This window comes from Erythrolamprus reginae, chromosome 10 (genome assembly GCF_031021105.1).
Source record: "Erythrolamprus reginae isolate rEryReg1 chromosome 10, rEryReg1.hap1, whole genome shotgun sequence".
Classification (NCBI taxonomy): Eukaryota; Metazoa; Chordata; class Lepidosauria; order Squamata; family Dipsadidae; genus Erythrolamprus; species Erythrolamprus reginae.
In genome coordinates this window covers 20,064,620-20,080,813 of record NC_091959.1, presented here as the reverse complement: position 1 = coordinate 20,080,813, position 16,194 = coordinate 20,064,620, and the positions used below count along the sequence as shown (strand labels likewise).

The following is a 16,194-nucleotide window of genomic DNA, read 5'->3' as shown; positions in this document are numbered from 1 at the left end:
TCATATTGTGGTGTGAACTTTTTACCCTGTTTAAACTATGTTCAACTGGATTAACAGCCTAATCAACTAGCAGTACTAGAACTATTAGGGTCTCCCAGCTATATCTGCTTTTAAATTCTGCTTATTGTGCTGTTCTGTTACAAGCGGCAAGTTCAATATGGGCATTTATTTAATAAGATTTACAGACTTAGAAACATAGAAACATAGAAGTCTGACGGCAGAAAAAGACCCCATGGTCCATCTAGTCTGCCCTTATACTATTTTCTGTATTTTATCTTAGGATGGATATATGTTTATCCCAGGCATGTTTAAATTCAGTTACTGTGGATTTATCTACCACGTCTGCTGTAAGTTTGTTCCAAGGATCTACTACTCTTTCAGTAAAATAATATTTTCTCATGTTGCTTTTGATCTTTCCCCCAACTAACCTCAGATTGTGTCCCCTTGTTCTTGTGTTCACTTTCCTATTAAAAACACTTCCCTCCTGGACCTTATTTAACCCTTTAATATATTTAAATGTTTCGATCATGTCCCCCCTTTTCCTTCTGTCCTCCAGACTATACAGATTGAGTTCATTAAGTCTTTCCTGATACGTTTTATACTTAAGACCTTCCACCATTCTTGTAGCCCGTTTTTGGACCCGTTCAATTTTGTCAATATCTTTTTGTAGGTGAGGTCTCCAGAACTGAACACAGTATTCCAAATGTGGTCTCACCAGCATTCTATATAGCGGGATCATAATCTCCCTCTTCCTGCTTGTTATACCTCTAGCTATGCAGCCAAGCATCCTACTTGCTTTCCCTACTGCCTGACTGCACTGTTCACCCATTTTGAGACTGTCAGAAATCACTACGCCTAAATCCTTTTCTTTTGAAGTATTTGCTAACACAGAACTGCCAATACAATAGTCAGATTGAGGATTCCTTTTCCCCAAGTGCATTATTTTACATTTGGAAACATTAAACTGCAGTTTCCATTGCTTTGACCATTTATCTAGTAAAGCTAAATCATTTACCATATTGCCGACGCCTCCAGTAATATCAACCCTATTGCACTTGCTTTTCTAATGAGATTTCATTTAGTGCTGATTGAAAGTAGCCAAAAGAAAGATGAAAATTAAGCTGAGCAAAAAGAAAAGAAGATTAGTTACTGTTCAATGCAAATTTAGTATGTATCCTAGTGAAAGTTACGTTAGTTTACAGGGTTAAGACACCGATAATAAAATAAGTAGATTGACAAGTTGCTGGAGTTGTAATGCCATGCTGATGATTAATGTGATTAGTTCCTGAAACTACCATATTATTATCTCTATTAAATGATGAAATAGTTTTACTTTTTCCTGATTTTTTAGAAAGCTTGTTATGTGGGCCTCTTGTGACAATACCTACTGCATTTTTTGGACTATAAGTTTTTGGGGAGAAAAATAAGTAAAAAAACTCTGCCTACCAGCAATCATCTGCTTAGCGTGCTTAGCAAACAGCTTGAAAAGCTCAATTTGAGAGGTTGTTTTCAACCTTGCAAAGCTCCATTTCAGAGGCTGCTGTTTCAGCCTTTTAAAGCTACATTTGTTGTATAAGATGCACCCAGATTTTCACCCTCTTTTAACAGGGAAAAAGGTGTGTCTTAAACTCTGAAAAATAGGGTAATTGGTAGGGCAGCCAGGAAAGAATTGAAATATCTGTCCTTGAAGCCCCTTGCTACTGGTCAGAAGATGTGTATTTCTACAAATGTGAATGTTCTGTCCAAGAAGCATCTTGGTGTTAAAACATAATGAGAGCAAGAGATTGATATGATTTGAGTCTAGACAGGCTAGAAATCCCTTTTTAGAAGTTTTCAGTCGATCCTGAACGATGGTTAGAGAGATGTTCAAAATACAAAAAGCATACTGGGCCTATTTATCTCTGCATACCCTTGGAGCCCTCAGAGAGGGGTGGCATATAAATCCAATTAATAAAATAAATTAATAATAAATAAGCAGGCAGTCCTTGTCTTGCAACAGTTCATTTAGTGACTATTCAAAGTAACAACAGCACTGAAATAAAGGGACATATGACCGCTTTTTCCAGTTATGACCTTTTTAGCATCCCCATAGTTAGGGGATCATAGTTCATATTTTGAATTTTAACTGGTTTATATTTATGACTGTTACTGTGTCCCAAAGTCACGTGATCGTCTAACCTGATGAGAAAAGTCAATGGGGAAACCAGATTCACTTAACAACCGTGTTAGTAACTGAACATCTGCAGTGATTCATTTAACAAGTGAAGCAAGAAAGGTCATAAAACGAGGCAAATTTTGTTATAACAAATGCTTCACTTAACAACAGAAATGTTGAGCTCCATTGTTATAAAATGAGGACTACCTCTGTGTGTGTGTGTGTGTGTGTGTGTGTATGTATTTATATATTTTTGTAGATTTTCACGGGTACAGGTATGTAGGTCTTGGCATATTCGGGGTACATATATACCTATGTAGGTCTTGGCATATTTGGGGTTCTTCCTGTGTAAGTTTCAGAGAATCCTGGCGATGTTTCAACGAGGTCCCACTCGTCACCTTCAGGATGGTGCTTTCGGCTTTGTGCTCACTTGAACTGAAAGCCGAAAGCACCAGCCTGAAGATGAGGAGCGGGACCTCGTCGAAACATTGCCAGGATTCTCTGAAACTTACACAGGAAGAACCCCAAATATGCCAAGACCTACATAGGTATATATGTACATATATATATATGTGTGTGTAGATATGTGTGTGTGCATACGTATATATCATTGTGTCTGTGTATATACATATGTGTTTATATATATATATGTTTATATATATAATATAAACTATATATATATATATATATATAAATTTCAGCTAAAAACATTTGATACAATTATATATATATAAACGCATACGTATATATATATAAACGTAAGTATATATATGTATTTATATATATATACAGTATATATAATACATATATAAACTTATATGTTTATATATGTATGCGTTTATATATGTGTGTGTGTGTGAGGAGCGGCGTACAAATCTAATTAATAATAATAATAATAATAATAATAATAATAATAATAATAATAACAACAACAATATCTATAAAAAAACCAAAACGCCTTTTGCTGCGGAGGTAATGAGCTGCATCTTATATAAGCGCGGGCCATTGCACTGCCTGCACAAAAAGCATCGCAACTTGTTTATTTATTTATTCGATTTTTATGCCGCCCTTCTCCTTAGACTCAGGGAGGCTTACAACATGTTAGCAAGCGCACTTTTTAACAGAGCCAGCCTATTGCCTCCACAATCCGGGTGGATTTTACCCACCTCGGAAGGATGGAAGGCTGAGTCAACCTTGTTTACAACAACTTGTGCAAAACCCGGATATAAATGTCCTCTTTTATTCCACATGGTTTATCCAACTCTCCAGCCAGGCGAATCTACGCCAAACTCCCCCCCCCCAGCTGATTCCTGTCAGCTCCCCCGTCTCCAAGACAGCCCCGCCCCCTAGAGAAGCCGGGCTTTCCCCGTTCAGCCTAGTCATCTTAACCTCGCCTTCCTGATTGGCTGACACCTTCCTCCCGCCTCCTCCACTTCGCCCTCGGATTGGCTCGGACTTCTCGACCCGCCCTCGCTGGGTGACGGAATTCTGAGGTAGCGGCGTCGCCAATGGCTGGCCGTCATGAGGGCTTAGGAACCCGGATGTGCCCGAGACGATCCGGCTGCCGGACGGGATGGCGGGGAACGTGGCCCCGGATCCGCAGGGCCCCCCCGCGGGACAGGAAGGAGCCCAGTTCTTCCTCCAAGCAGGTGAGAGAGAATCCGTGGCGGGTGTCGCTTCGGGGCTTCCTTGGGACGAGTGGACTTAAAATTATTTTAAAAAATTAAAACCGAGCCTCCATCTTCAAGAGCAATATATCGTTCCTAAGGGTTTTGGGCAGGCGCGAACGCCTGGCTGCGGGGTTTGAACTTTTTGACACATTGCACAGAGATAGGGCGGGTTCTAAGTCTCTTGCCCAGAGAACCCCGGCGCTGCCTCTCCCCAGGGAGAGGAGAATTGGGGACTGCAGTTCCCATCGTTCTCATTCTGCCTGAGGTTTCCAGCTTTTGGGAGCGGACGTCATCAATGGGTGCAGCGGAGGAGGAGGGCTGGATGACGTCCAGTCTTGCTTGCAGAGGTGACACGTGACAATAATGAGTGCAACAACAGTGCAGAGTTTAAGTTTAAGCCTATAAATTTAATAAATCTTAAACTTAAAACTCTTGCTTGCAGAGGTGACACGTGACAATAATGAATGGAATCACAGTGCAGAGTTTAAGCATATAAATTGTATAACACTTATCATAAATACAACAATATTAAAAAGCAATAAAAATATAACAATAAAATCAACAATGCAATAAAAACAATATGATAAAAAAAAACCACAATCATATTGACAGTCAATCCTAATTCCAGGCCTGCCGGAAAATCCAGGTCTTAACAGCTTTCCGGAAGATGTATATAACAGTCCAAACCTACTGCATGGAATCATATCTGAGGTCACACAAGGCATTGCTCTATGTTAGCTCCAACACGCATGTGTGCACTGGCCAGCTAATTTTCAGCCTTCCAGAGGGTGGAGGCCTTTTTTCACCCTCTCCAGGTTTCAGGAGGCTTGCCTGAAGCCTGGGGAGAGAGAAAAGCGGCCTACCAGAACTTCATTTCCAAACGTCTAGTAGGCCCACTGGGCCCATTTTCTTTTGCCCTCCACAGGCTCTGGAAGCTTTCCTGAAGCCCGGGGAGGCCAAAAAAAAAAATCCCATCGGGCCTACTAGAAGTCTGGTGGCTTCAGTGAGGTCTGCGCGGTTGTGCAGGGAGAACAGCATGGGGATTGTTGTATACGCATGCGTGGGGGGAGGGCATTGCATTATGGGTGTGGGCACAGAGTCGAGCACTATTGTGCGTGCACACTAATAAGATTTGCCATCGCTGCCCTAAAAGTTGGACTAGAGGACCTCCAAAGTCCCTTCCAAATCTATGTTTTTCTATTTTTATGTTTTGAAAAACAGGAAAGCATTTTGGGGGGGTCCTAATTTCTACTACACTTATGAGCCTCACTTCTCCACACTAGCTTGCTGAAATGTGGGGAGTAGAAAAGTATATCTAGATTGAAAAGTTGGGAATTATGTTATGAGTTTTTAAAAAAATTCTGGCTCTTGGAGCTTTTGCTACTTACGTTTCACTTGGATGTATCATTTTAAATTGTTTCCTTAGTTTTCTTGTTGCATGTATGTTTTGCTGCTTGAGGAAAACATTTTTCTTGAAAAGTGGAAAAGGAATAGTTACAGTAATAGTTGCCACTGAGACAATAGTTTCATGGTTTCATTTACAAAATGAAACAACATCCAAATAAAATTGTTCTTTGCAAATACAAAAATAGGTCATTTCTTGAACTGAAAATCAGCTACACCTGCAAAGGATGAGCCGAAATTTGCTGTGTTGTACTAGCAATGGGAGCAGCTGGCTGTACATGATAAATTACTAGATATCTGACACCATAGAAGTATGGAATAATGTTTTTGTACTTTTATTTGGTCCTTCTTTAGCTTAACACAGCTGTATTTTTTCGCTGCCGTGTTACTGTTGCAGCAGACCAAATCCCAAATTGTTCTTGTCCATATCCAAATTAAATTCTTGCCTTGTCTTCTCTTCCAGTAAGTGCACTATTTTCAGACTATGGCTGGTACATCCTCTTCGGTCTTATTGCCATTTATCTTCTCGTACAAAAACTCTCAAAAAATCTTCAAGGCCCCAAAGAATCCAGTGTGCCTATATCAACTATAGGTGTGTATGACTAACTATTTTCCCCTTATCTGCACAACTTTAGACTTCTGCATCAAATGCATTATTGCCAGTGCTAAAAATATGTTTTAATTACTATCAAGATAAGTACAGTAAGTCTATGAAAACTGGGAAGATTAGGTTAACTCCTCCTTTATGTCTCCACATAGAGCATGGGTGGGAAATTAATTTTGCCATGGGGCCGCATGAGAAATTGGGATGGTTTTAGAGGGCTGGATTAATATAATTAACTCAGTTCTACCCAATACTGTATATTATTAGGTAGAACTGAGTTAACTATATTATAATTATAAATTATAATTATAATTATATTGTATTATATTATATTATACTATATATAAATATATATTATAATTATATTATAATTATACATTAATTGCCCACTCCTTCCTTCCTTCCTTCCTTCCTTCCTTCCTTCCTTGTTCCCTCCATTTCTCCTTCCTTCCTTCCTTCTCCAGATGGAGAGAAGCTTCTGTCTCTCTGATTTGCGCTGCCTTTTATTTCTGCTTTTGGGAAGTTCTTTACTTCTCTTTCAAAATATTCCTTTCAGGTGCCTCTCTTCAACTGACCTACATTGTCAGTTGAGAAAACATAGTGGAGGCTTTGCCTGAAAGTAGCTTTAGATTCCTGTTCTTCCCCCTCCTCCCCCCCCCCTCTGAGAGGTGGGGGGGTTGCTTTAAATTTCTTGGAAAGGCCAATGAAACCAATGAACAATTTAAAAATGAGCATTTATTGGACTTTTGCAAAAGGGTATGGAAACAGAATTTCTCCTTCCTTCCTCCATTTCTCCTTCCTTCCTCCCTCCCTCCATTTCTCCTTCTTTCTTTCCTTCCTTCCTCCCTCCATTTGTCCTTCCTTCCTTCCTCCATTTGTCCTCCCTCCCTCCCTTCTTTCCTTCCTTCCTTCCTTCCTTCCTTCCAACCTCCGTGGGCCAGTCCCAGGCAGTGGGTGGGCTGCATCCGGCCCCCGGGCGGCACTTTGCCCAGGTCTGACGTAGAGTCTCCTCACAGCAAGAATCTACATTTTAATTTAATTTATTCTGCAGAGCTGCAACAAAATTGCAGCAATTGCTTGTTCTTATTCTGCTATTTATCTGCCACTGTTGCTAATAGATAATGTGATCATCATGGTCACATAACTAAGGATGAGGTATCCCTCTTCTGTGATTTGTGAAAAGCAAAATACCACTCAAAAATGCCTGGTTCTTGAAATTCTCTCTTATGTTTAGAAGAAAGAATGGATCCCTTTTTTAGGTTTGTGGAACACGTGTCTGCTGGGATTGCTTTAAGAAAGTGATCTCAAAGTTGTCTATGTGTCTTCCCAACATGTGGCAGAACATTTTGTGCCCGTATAGGCCTTACCAGACACTTGCGGACACATCGTGGAAAGCCCACAACCTGTTTGATGTCAAGGTCCTCTTCGAACATGATGGATGAACATCATGTGTATAAGTTAACTTACAATGTTCTGGGTCAACAAATCCTGCTTATCCCCCCCATTTTGATAAGAGAGCCTTTCAGATTAATCATGGGAATCACACTACTCCCACCCTGCTGGTTTTTCGTAAGGCCATATAGACCTGGCTGTGCCAGCAGGTCTAAATTAACACCCACTGACCACCTGTATGAATATGACTCTGCATGAATGATATGAACCTGTGTTGTTGAGTCAATGTTATGAGTTTTAATTAAGGTTTTAGATTTCTTGACTTCTTTATTATTGTTATTTGTAATTATAAATGGTAATTTTATATTGTTGTAAACCGCGTTGTGAGTCCTTCGGGATTGGGCAGCATAGAAGTCAAATTAAATAAATAAAATAAAATAAATGTTTTATTCCAGAAGTTTAGCTTTGTTCAGTTCTTCCCGTTTTGGTTTAACATATTTGTCTAAGAGGGCTAAGGATAGCAGGAATGGTTACAACTTCCAGGTTGACTTAGTCTGCTGAACTATCCATGTTACCCCTAAAATAAGACTCTGTCTTATAGTTTTTTAAACCTGAAATAAGCACGTGGCCTTATTGGCATGCACTCGAAAGTCCGATTGGGCTTATTATCACGGGATGTCTTATTTTGGGGAAGACAGGTTATTAAGCCAGATAGAAGAGATTAACTCTAAGTAGCAGTGGCAAAAACTAAATTAAGGCAAGTTTCGGTATCGGAAGATATGAAAACCACAAGGCTAATGCAAATGTATGATTTCTAGTAGACTTTAAGCTTCTGCTAACTCTCTCTTGGGATTGATTCAGAACCAGACGATGTGGTTAAACAACAAGAAGCTCTTCTAGCTGCCCGAATGAAGATGCAGGAACAATTGAATGTCCAAGCAGAGAAGTTCAAGGAAAAACAGAAGTTGGTATGTCTCAGCCAGATGGGTTTGTTTCAGACAATAAAGCAGCTGTTCATAGAACTACTACTGCCTGTAGCAATATTATAAGACTAGCAACTGTAAGTGTGCTTTCTATTAAAAAGCACAAAGGAAATATACAGACGTTTGATAGGGAGCCTGCATCTTTTTAAAAAAAATCAGTGCTGTAAATAGAATTCTAAGGGACAATTTGGGAATCTTTGCTCTAAAGAGCTAATTTAGAATTTGACACCAGAGTTTCTATCGTGTTGCACTCGGGCACAAGGCAACCACTGCAATGAATTTAATTCACACCAGTATTGGGTTGCTAGTTGGTACGGGCCACACTGCACACTGGTAGTAAAACTGGTGATGCGTGCACAGCTCCGGGTGACCAGCGGGCATGTGCGCGCTCCCGGCAAGGTTTTGCTTCTGCACATGTACAGGAAGCAAAATCTCACAAGGATCACCCTGGTATATTGAAGGAACGTCACAGCTCCTTTTTGCCTCTAGGCCCAACCCACGACCATTTCAAGGCAGTTAATTTATTCATAGCCGACAACTATATTTTGTATGTGTCAAATGTTTTTAGCTGGAATTTTTTAAAATTAAGGGAGACTAGGATTCCAGCTAAAAACATTTGATACATACAAAATATAGTTGTCGGCTATGAATAAATTAACTGCCTTGAAATGGTCCTGGGTTGGGCCTAGAGGCAGAAAGGAGCTGTGACGTTCCTTCAATATACCAGGGTGATCCGACATAAAAAAACATCTAGCCCCTCCCTGGTACAGAGCTGGAAGGGATCAGGTCTGATGGCTCAACTGCTAATTCTCTGCCTTACAAGGCAGAGGCTACCAGATCGAATCCCAGTAAGGAAGGGTGTGGCTAGCTGATGAGGCCAGAACAAGGCCGAAATGGGACCATCCTAGTCTCCCTTAATTTAAAAAAATATGTTTTAGCCTCCAGTCCCCTAATCATGTTTGTTGCTCTTCTCTGCACTCTTTCTAGAATCTCAACATCCTTTTTGCATTGTGGCGACCAAAACTGAATAGAATATTCCAAGTGTGGCCTTATCAAGACCTTATAAAGTGTTATTAACACTTCACATGATCTTGATTCTATCCCTCTATTAATGCAGCCTAGAAGTGTGTTGGCTTTTATGGCAGTTGCTGCACACGGCTGGCTCATTTTTAAATGATTGTCCACTAGGACTCCAAGATCCTTTTCACAGTTACTACTGTTGAGCAGTGTACCACATATACTGTACCTGTGCGTTTTGTTTTTCTTGCCTAAATGTAGAACCTTATTTTTTTTCACCATTGAATTTCATTTTGTTAGATAGCACCCAATGTTCAAGTCTGTCAAGTTCCTTCTGTATCTTGAGCCTATCTTCTGGAGAGTTGGCTATTCCTGTCAGTTTGGCGTCATCTGCAAATTTGATGACATAATTCCCTTCAGTTATGCTGACTGGCATTATCTTTTTTTTAAAATATATTTTTATTGATTTTGTAAATATGGTTACATAAAACAAACATAAAACAGTGCACAGTGCATGTGCCTATCACCTGACCGACAAAAAAACCCCATCACCACCACCACCAATTGCGGGGGGTTCAAATATTTACTAGTTTATATATATATATATATATTTCCTTGGCTCTACTTTGCATTTGTTATTACTGAAAGAGTGATTGGAGTTTATTTTTCACATTTGCATCACAGATTCTACTCAGCATATAGCCTTTCACCTTATTCCATCGTGCCATCAGCTTCTCCAGTTTATTTTCATCAAAGTTGTTTAATCATATTTCCATGATTTCAAAATGTATGTGATCCACCATGTACCAGTACCAGTTCTGTAGTGTCCATTTTATAGACTCTTTCCAACCCAATACCGCTTGAGCACTTTCCAGTGCTGCAGTTTTTATTTCTTTAAAATCTCTTAGTCCTCTTTGTTTAATTAAAATCGCTATTTCTTTTGTAATTGTCCAATTAATATTTAACATTTTATTTATTTCATTCTGCACTTCCTTCCAAAATTTCTGAATTTCTACACACTCCCAGAACATATGCATGAAAATTCCTTTCTTTTGGCAACCATGCCAACAATTACCTTTCTCTTTCCCCTGGAAGTGTGCAAGTTGTGCTGCTGTATAATACCATTTATGTAAGATTTTTCTTCTCATCTCTTTAACTCTTGTGTTTTTAATCTTATGTATATTTTCTACTATTTCTTTCATTTCACTTTCATCTATTTGTAAATCATTTTGCCAGCATCTTGTCAAACCTTTTATTACTTCCTCTTCTGCTTGCAATAACATTCTATATATATTGCTAGCTTGAGCTTTTGTATTATTGATCTTTTCTTTTAATATTTTCTCTAAACAATTTTCTTCTCTCAAGAAAGCTTCTTTATTCTCACTTTTATTTAAATATTTACTTATTGCATTAATCTGCAGCCATTTCAGTTGACCCAGCCACCACTCCAGCCAAGTTCTACTAACTCTCCCGTCCGTCTCATATAACTGTTCAATTCTCATTATCCCTTTACTATTTAACTCTTTTATAATTCTGCTTAAGTTAACGTCATTACCTGTATTCAATACATGTAACGTTGATAATTTTGAATTTCTAATTCCCCATTTCCCCTGCCATTTAAACCATATTTCTAAACCTACTTTCAGAGGGTCGGTTAAATTATCCAAGTTGAAGTCTATCATATTTGAGAAGATCAAATGTAGAAAGCCACAGGGAGATGTCAGCCCTTCTTCTTTTCTTTCTTTGGTCTTCCTATTTTGCTTTGTGAAGCCTGTATACAACCTGGAGCAGGGCTCTCCAACTTTGGCAAGCTTTTAGGGACTTCAACTCTCAGATTTCCTCAGAGGTCCACAAGTTGCCACAGTTGGAGACCCCTGGCCTGGAGGGGCACCCAAATTCTGTGATTCTGTGGAAAGATAATTTCATTCTAATTTTTTGTTCTTCAGCTTGAAGAAGAGAAGAGAAAGCAGAAGATAGCCATGTGGGAAAGCATGCAGGAAGGAAAAAGCTACAAGGCAACTGTTCAACACAACCAGGTTGGTCTTTTCTGCTAAGTGAGAGAACTGTTCTGATTTGAAAAAAATGAGCTGGAATTTGGTCTCTGAATGAGTTTTTCCACTCAATTTCAGGAGCCCATGTCTCAAGCCTCCACATCGACAACTGCTGTAAAGCCAAAACCCAACAAAAAACCCTTACGGGGGGAAGGTAAGTTCTGAACCAAGAATTGTGTGTGTGTCTTTCTATCCATTTGTCTAATAATAAGTGATCTTGGAAGGTGGGCCCCTTTTCAACATGGTAGTTCTTGCTTCTTTCCAGCGCTATCTGCATCTCATGTTTGGAAACTTGAGTATACAATAATCCTCCAGAAAATCTTTGTTATTCTTCCGTAAATTCCCGTAAAAAATTCCATTTTTTTTTGTTTTTCTTCTTTCTTGATTCTATCATTCCTGAGTCAGTTTGTTTGTTCATTCGTTTGCTTGCTTGATTGTAAAATAGGTTCTATTTTTATTACTGGGCCACTAAGTTTTGTGTGTCCCTACTTGTGATTCAATCATGCATTCAAATCCTGGTCAGCATGAAGATGTTGACAAGGTATGCTGGGAAGTTTGGTTAATCAGCATGTGGGGCGCCACAGGTCCCAAATCTTTCATATATCTTTGCTTTGCAATGTCCCTTTTGGTTTTAACACATGATATTACCTTTCTCATAGAGCTGGCCTTACTCTTAGGTGAACCTAGGCATGCGATTAGCACTGGGTGGACCTGCGTTTGGTCCTTAGTGAAGAGGTAGAAAGTAAAATCCTTACAGTGTATCTTAAAGCAAATCCAGCTGCTTAATCATCCTGCACAAATCTATTTGATTATGTGATCTGAATGGAGCCAGTGCATTCTATTTTTTTTTAATATTCAGAGCATTGACAAAACACCTGCAGAAAATCCAAATTAAATCCTTAGTGATTCCAAATAGAAACATCATAAGTAGCTCAGCCAGAACTTGCCACTTTTTGTGACTCAGATTTGTGGAATCAAAATCAAAGTAAATAAAACTAGATTATCTAGATCACTACAACTAGATTATCTAGATTATCTAGACCACTTTATCTAAATAAAGACTCCATCATATATTCACACCTTTCTCTGATATCTACTTTTGAATGATGTTCTGGTTTCCCCCCCAGTGTGGTATTTTCTTAAATTCTATAGTCTATATTGTTGACAGCATTTCTTGTTGATAAAAAATGCTTCCCTACTGCATCAGAGATATACGATATCTCTGATCGCATTTTTAAAGCAGGCATGAGCAAATCCTGCATACATGATCTATATTTATTTATAAACCTCTGCCCTTTGAAGAAAGAAATCATTAGTAGATTAAACTTTTTCTGTTGCGTTGTGTTACAATAGAATTAGCCGGTGTGCATCTTTCTGAATAGCACTGGTGTAGGATTTCCACTTACCATTAAAATCAATCAGCCAAATAATTTTTCTAATAAAACTTGCCAAAAGAGGACAGAAACAGATCAAACATGTTAAACATGTTCAGTGCTAAGTAGAAATTGAAGGAGAAAGCATTGGGTGTTTTTTTTTAAAAAAAGAGATAGACAGCTTCTATTTCTTGCAAAGGTTTGTGGGTCCTTGGTGTAAATCCAATTTTTCATGCAGTCAGTATTTGTTTTTTAGCATACAGGTGTCAGATTTCTCTACCTACACAGGATTATTTCTATAAGAAATTTTTGTTTTACCTTGTTTCTATTATGCTGCTTTTGAAGAAATCCAGATTTCCTTTTGACTTGGCTTTAATGTACGTCCTTCCTTATCCTTCCCTTTTTGGAAAAACCATGTGATGAAGTTCCTTTTTTCTTCTCCCAGGTTATAACCCCTTGTCTGGAGAAGGTGGTGGGACTTGTTCGTGGAGACCGGGACGCAGAGGCCCTTCTTCGGGCGGATGAGGCTAATTCTCCCGGTGTCTTTCCTTGGACACCGGAGGGCATTAACTCTACCTCGCAACCAGTGGCTGTCTTGTGGGTTGCTTGCTGTAGGGAGCTTGGAGAGAAAGGGCAAGGAAGAAGATTGGCAATTTTTGTTTTATTTTTTAAAAATGTGCCATGCCCGTCTGTGAATTTTAAGAGTTTGGAGTTTTTGTTCCCGGAACAAAACTCGGAAACCGATGCAAATGAAGTTCTCTGCTTGTTCTCTGTAGCAACCCACTCTGGATGATGTGGCTCTTATAAATGGTGACCGCACCACGAGGGCAACTGAGATTAGCAACCACTGAGCGGGGAAGTTCTTGCCAGATTCTTTTCTATTGTTATTATTATTATCATCATCTCCGCTTTGTATAACAAAGATACTGTACATAACACTTGCAAAAGATCTGTTTCTTTAGTTGTTTTTTTTTCTATATAGAGAAAACTATATGCTCTAGATTAAATAAACATGTCTTAAGGCTGCAGTCCTCTATGCATTTAAATGGAACCAAACCCTGGTTGAACAAGGATGGGAGGCTGGTTGGGTACTTATGGGATTCCGTTGTAAACTAGGTTAAAGGTATTTGTGTAATCAATTTGTAAACATCCTGGGGCACCACAGTAACATTAGGTGATGTATATACCATGTGTCCCGAAAATAAGCCCCCCTTTGAAAACAAACCCTCCGAAAATAAGCCCTCCCCGAAAATATTTATTTATTTAATCGTTTTATTTACAAGAATATATACAATAAACACATCAACAATACAAATAACAATACAATATTAGACAAAGAAAAGGAAAGAAAATATGGAGAGAAAAAAAGACAAACATTCCTGGATTGTACAATGAACAGTATACAATAATAACGAACAAATAATAAAAATCGGGCGGGTGAACGCCAGATCTGTATCAGAAATTTGTGCTCTAAATATTCTTTATAGCCCGTTACCTTATAACTAAAAATTACATTATATATAAATAAGAAGTACAATTGAGTGTAACATAGCATAAAAATATTTTAAGAGGATAGGTTTAATTTTTATCTATAATATACTTCAATCCTTTACTGAAGCAATTTAAACACCAGACTATTATCTTTAAATATATACATACAAGTGTGTAATACGTTTTAAGCAGTTATTGGTCGGATTTTTCTTTTTTCCAACCAGTGGTAAGAGGGGTCCCAGCATTTATAAAACACAGATTCTTCATTATTTCTAAGTTCCAGAGTTAATTTAGTCATTTCTGCACAATTTCTAATTTGCCCCCGAAAATATTTAAATGCCTGCGCAGCCACTCCCTGCCATTTCCTCGGGTTAAAGTTAGAGAGACAGAGTTGGAAATTGGGTAAGGCGGCAAGAGTTCCATGTCTTGTTCCATGTGCCCCAAAATTATAGCAATAGCAATAACATTTAGACTTATGTACCACTTCATAGTCCTTTTACAGCGTTTTACAGAGTCAGCCTGTCGCCCTCAACAATCTGGGTCCTCATTTTACCCATCTCGGAAGGATGGAAGGCTGAGTCAGCCTTGAGCCGGTGGTAAGATTTGAACTGCTGAAGTACAGCTAGCAATTAGCTCAAGTAGCCTGCAGTACTGCACTCTAACCACTGTGCCAGTCCGGCTCTAATAAGACCTCTCCAAACAATAAGGCCATATATAATTTCGGGGAAACACGGTAGGTAGTCCTAAACGGCAATTCGTTTAATGTCTGTTCAGAATTACAGTGTTCCCTCGATTTCCACGGGGGATGCGTTCCGAGACCGCCCACGAAAGCCAAATTTCTGCGAAGTAGAGATGCGGAAATAAATACACAATTTTTGGCTATGGACAGTATCACAAGCCATCCCTTAACACTTTAAACCCCTAAATTACCATTTCCCATTCCCTTAACAACCATTTACTCACCATTATTACTGGTATTCACCATTGAATAAGGCACTTAGTGATCCTGATATTTATAAACATAATTATTTATTAACAATAATTATTTTTTGTTATTTATTTGCAAAAATAATTAATTTGATGATGACGTATGATGTCATCAGATGGGAAAAACCGTGGTGTAGGAAAAAAACCGCGAAGTATTTTTTAATTAATATTTTTTGAAAAACCATGGTATAGGCTATTTGTGAAGTTCGAACCCAAGAAAATTGAGGGAACACTGTATAACACTGAAAAAAGTGACTTATGACCAGTCCTTACTGGTATGACCATTGCAACATCATTTCAATCATGATGTGATAAAGGACTTTTTTTATCCTAAGCATAAGTCTATTACAAGTTAGACCAGACTAAAATAGAATAAGATTGCCAAATAAGGGCAATCCAACAAAACCCTGCATATCATATTTCTACATCAAGGCTTGCAAAGTAAATGCTTTCTAATTCTAACTGAGTCATTCACTACAAGGAAGGTTTAAATGCAAGTTAAGAGAAAAACTGTTTTGCGTATCAAAGAGCTCAGCTGATTTCAATACATCTTTTATATTCTGCTCAAAAAATAAAGGGAACACTCAACACATCCTAGATCTGAATGAATGAAATAGTCTCATTGAATACTTTGTTCTATACAAAGTTGAATGTGCACAACAGCATGTGAAATCGATTGTCAATCAGTGTTGCTTCCTAAGTGGACAATTTGATTTCACAGAAGTTTGATTTACTTGGAGTTATATTGTGTTGTTTAAGTGTTCCCTTTATTTTTTTGAGCAGTGTACTTTATTTCTTTAATTGTTTATGCAATTCACGTTTAGTTATTGTACGTATCTGACTAAGTGACTAGCCAAATATTTGTGGTTAGATAATCGGAGATAACACTCTTTTCTTTCCAAAATTGCAAATATGTTTATCAAGTTCCTGGATTTTGATAGATGTGCGTAGAATAGAGTTCCAGCAGTGTGGAAAGTCTATTCAATTTTTGTTTAAACAAAACACATTCTGTATAAAGAAATGGCCATTTTCTAGAAGGTTACTTATCTAAAATACTTAAGGATGTT

General features: G+C 38.5%; 1 protein-coding gene across 1 annotated transcript; it reads left to right on the top strand.

The window, feature by feature from the left end:
• The first annotated feature begins 3,621 nt into the window (after nt 1-3,621).
• On the top strand, nt 3,622-13,677 carry SELENOS (selenoprotein S). Its single transcript, XM_070762157.1, has 6 exons — nt 3,622-3,804; nt 5,693-5,821; nt 8,087-8,193; nt 11,172-11,261; nt 11,355-11,430; nt 13,095-13,677. The coding sequence occupies exons 1-6, from the start codon at nt 3,729-3,731 to the stop codon at nt 13,172-13,174; spliced, it is 558 nt and encodes a 185-aa protein (XP_070618258.1). The 5' UTR covers nt 3,622-3,728; the 3' UTR covers nt 13,175-13,677.
• The last annotated feature ends 2,517 nt before the right edge of the window (nt 13,678-16,194 follow it).

What these genes read in the sequence shown, in the direction of transcription:
- SELENOS (XM_070762157.1), top strand. Translation starts at nt 3,729, where the DNA reads ATGGCGGGGAACGTGGCCCCGGATCCGCAGGGCCCCCCCGCGGGACAG. An exon ending in CCAGTTCTTCCTCCAAGCAG is followed by an intron (nt 3,805 to 5,692) that starts GTGAGAGAGAAT and finishes CTTCTCTTCCAG; the next exon opens with TAAGTGCACTATTTTCAGAC. An exon ending in TGTGCCTATATCAACTATAG is followed by an intron (nt 5,822 to 8,086) that starts GTGTGTATGACT and finishes GGATTGATTCAG; the next exon opens with AACCAGACGATGTGGTTAAA.